Source organism: Lupinus angustifolius, chromosome LG01 (genome assembly GCF_001865875.1).
Source record: "Lupinus angustifolius cultivar Tanjil chromosome LG01, LupAngTanjil_v1.0, whole genome shotgun sequence".
Lineage (NCBI taxonomy): Eukaryota > Viridiplantae > Streptophyta > Magnoliopsida > Fabales > Fabaceae > Lupinus > Lupinus angustifolius.
This window is the reverse complement of record NC_032009.1, coordinates 26,597,334-26,600,968: the sequence shown is the minus strand read 5'-3', so window position 1 is coordinate 26,600,968 and position 3,635 is coordinate 26,597,334. Positions and strand designations below refer to the sequence as shown.

Sequence of the window (3,635 nt, the reverse complement as noted above, 5' to 3'; positions counted from 1 at the left end):
TATATATATATATATGCGTGTGTTAATTAGTATATTGAAAACTTAATGTTCAAAATAAAAAAAAACATATTTATTAAAGTTTAATATTTATATACACTATCATAAAGTTTTTTTCAATACATCCTCCAGTATATTACTTTTATTTAAGATATTCAATAGATTCAATAATAATTAAAGTATAAATCATGAATGATGTAAAAACACATGCACCAAAATTTGTTCCACTTATAGCTAACCTCTTCTTGTCATTTAGTTCATATATATAGCAACTATAAATACCAACAACAAAAAAGGTTATACCATGTGCTGGGTTTTATTCAAGTGTGAAGTCCCACATTGGATATGCAAGGAAGAGTGAAAGATTTTATAAGTAGGAAAAACCTATGAAACTAATGCCTCAAGGTTTTGGTTCAAGACGTGGTGTGCACATTGGATATGTAAGAAAGAGTGAAAGAGGCTCTCCGGTTACTGTCTAGTCTAGCATGATTATGTAACAAAGACGACACACAGATTATTGAATAGATCTTGTTGGCCTTGCTCCTTTTCAAGGTAATCTTCAATGACCCCAGCATTGGCAGCATAATTGGAACTTGGAAGCAATAGCTCCAGTGCTGAAAAGGGTTGCTGCAAAGTAAACAAGTGTACCTCTCCTTCCTTCACTTGCTTATGATTCTTTGCATTGTGGAACTCTTGCTTTCTGAGCCTTAATCATTGGCAACTTCTTACCAGAGAGTGGTATTGATACAACTGAAGGAATCGAAGTAAGCTTAGCATTGAGGTCATTGCATCCAGCACTAGATATGGTGTAGCTACAAGCCAAGACACTAGAGTTCATGGTAGCCATAGAATGAGGTTTTTATGATCTTGATCAAAGTTGGAAAATAAATTAACTTGATGTGCAAATCTGGTACCTAGTGATAGAGGGTATTTCTTTTTTTGTTTATGGCTAAGGATATGCGACAAAGAGTGAATAAAGAGAATAACGATTGTGGTATGAGTGTGGATAAGGTTAGATTACCACACTCCTTATTGGAAAATTCTGATCTCCCTTGTTAGTTCTAGGACACTTCAGTTTCTATGCTGTAAATTGTTCTAGGACCCACTTGAAAAATCAGAGATTGCACTTTATAGCTCTCTCTAGCTATATGAAGCATAAAAGCAGGGGTGAAGGTAGCATTCTCATAGAGCATTTTCGGAGTGGCATGAAACCAATGAGTGGAGCCACTAATATCAAGCTATATGTTTAGGCTTCACTGTCATTGTTGTAAAAGATATAAAAAAAAGCAATGAGTTAAAGACATTTTATGTGAAAGACTTAAATATGTTTTTATCCTTCATAAAGTAGTCTTTTGAATTTAGTTCAGTTAGTCAGTATTGTGTTTTTGTTTTGGATTTGGTCTTATGTAAAATAGGATTAAGAAGGAATGTATTAAGAAGAAAGTTGAGGTAGCTCCTATTGTAGAAAAAATAGTAGACTCATACCTTAGGTGGTTTGAATATATGTAGAAGAGACTCTTGAAAGCCCCATTAAGGAAGGTAGATGACACGAAGTTAAATCTAATTTCTAGAAGCAAAGGAAAACCAAGAAAAACTATAAGCGAAACAATTAGGAAAGTTGTAGAGATCAAGTATTATCAGTTATTACCAAGCATAACCAATAAAATTGAAAACCAATACACATTGAAATGAACATGCAGAAGTCACCAAATGGTTCCAAAGTCTATGTTCAAGCTGTTGCTATTACCGAATTAGCACCAAATTTGTATTTATCGATGTGTACTATATAGTCCTCAATTTTATGCTAACCCCATATTTGTCATTACATGAATGAATCAATTCTCATAAATTCGTCACCTTTACTTGTGACTATTTCATCATCCAAGACAACAAGCAGCAGATGATGATTATTGGCAAAGGTAACATACTGACATGTTTGATAGACTCTATTTTTCAAAGGACAGTGAAGAATGAAAGGTCCTCTATTGTTTTTCTTTTCGATCATAATTTTGTTTTTTGTTTCAAGAATAAGTATATTCTGTCAATAGTCCACAATTGTGGTATGCTAGATTTGGTTACTTGTCTAAAAAATTCATCAAAACTTGAAACTCATAAGTAATAAAGGTCTGATAATGCCAAATCATGGACCTCAGTAAGTTCCTTGAGCAGCAAGGAACACTTCACCAATTCCCATGGGTGAAGAAAGGCTTGAACAGAACTCCTCTAAATCTCAACAAACTCTTCACTGTCCTGCTTCAAGCAATCCAAGAGTGACTATTCACTCTTTATAATTGGGACTTGGCCTTATTTCATTGTTGTATTCGTGTAGGGACGTGCAGCTCCAGCCATGATTCATAACGTTCAGCTCATACTAGAACAACTTTTCAAGCTTTGGCAACAGGGACCATATAAGTAGAAACTAAATTAGCTTGATTCCCTATAGTTACACACCAAACCTTCTGGCTCAAGTGGTTCAATCCTTATAATGGATTCTGGCAGTGGCAGTGGCACCACAGTTGCAGGTTGTGATCCAACAATTTTGTGGCAAGTCTCAATAAGGCACTGTCTACACTTGGGGCAAGATGAGTGTGAATTCAGCCATTTATCAATGCAAGGAACATGAAAACCATGGTTGCACTTGGGCAAAACGCGAACCTTGTCGTCTTTGGTGAACTCTGAGAGGCATATCACACACTCAGTATCCAAACCTGAAAGGTTCATCTCAGCTGAGTAGGTAACTATAGGAAAAGTCTTAAGAACTTTCTTCTTGATTCCGGTGTTCGCTAACTTTGGCGATTGGTTGCTTGTTCTGGATGAGTAGTTTGAACACTTTAAGACACACATTATGATGGCACTCAAGCCGAGAAAGCAAATGACACCACACAATAGGACTGAGAGTAACATGACAACATTCGCATCGAAATTACGGCTTCGAGAAAATAGGTTTGTTGAGTTGTGGCTGTGTATGGAAGGTGCAGGGGAGTTGGCTGAGTTGGGTGATTGGTTAAGTGTGTTTTGAAGGAGTAACCTTCTTGTGTGAGAGTCTCCAAGAAGGTCATGGACAAGGTGTGAAGTAGAAGCATACATGTTTGTTAGTTTTTGTTCTTGATGAGTTAGTTAGTTTATTTAGGTTGGTTTCCTTAGGAGATTTATATATAGACTAGAGAAGTTAACATTGTATATAGGATATGATTTATATTATAAACTATTTGGTTAGTGGTAACTTATTAGAATATTCCACAGGGATTTTGGTCAGATTAGGGGTTTTAACTTTGTATCATGCATACTAGAATACATATGGATCCAAATCCTTTTTGCCACATGAAATTGTTTACAATCTTCCCACACTATGTCATAGGTTATTTTTATATAACCAATATTACCAAGTGTAATCCCTTACATTATGGACAAAGAATTAATAATACTTTGTGTGGTATGATTGTCTTTTCCAACAAATGTCGTTCACAGAAATCAAACTTTAATCTTTTGGTCTATCGGAAAAAGATATAATAAAACCATATATCATTAGACCAATGCTTTGTTGTTCTATGCAAGTAGTTAGATTGCAATTCCTTCTAGTTTAGTTGTGGCACCAAACTAAATATGCTTTGTAATTGATAACAAATGATCCAAATGGC

General features: G+C 35.2%; 1 protein-coding gene and 1 long non-coding RNA gene across 2 annotated transcripts in view; one reads left to right on the top strand and one right to left on the bottom strand.

Moving 5' to 3' along the window:
* LOC109358992 overlaps positions 1 to 2,321 on the top strand; it is an 18,361-nt gene extending 16,040 nt beyond the window's left edge. The window contains exon 4 of the long non-coding RNA XR_002109021.1: positions 2,114 to 2,321. This is a non-coding gene — a long non-coding RNA (uncharacterized LOC109358992). The remainder of the gene's footprint in view (positions 1 to 2,113) is intronic.
* LOC109342885 (RING-H2 finger protein ATL78-like) lies at positions 2,417 to 3,160 on the bottom strand. Its single transcript, XM_019580932.1, has one exon. It carries the CDS (start codon positions 3,082 to 3,084, stop codon positions 2,422 to 2,424), a length of 663 nt encoding a protein of 220 aa, XP_019436477.1. The 5' UTR covers positions 3,085 to 3,160; the 3' UTR covers positions 2,417 to 2,421.

Bases quoted from the DNA above. Each gene is read 5' to 3' on its own strand.
- LOC109342885 (XM_019580932.1), bottom strand. From the start codon at position 3,084: ATGTATGCTTCTACTTCACACCTTGTCCATGACCTTCTTGGAGACTCT.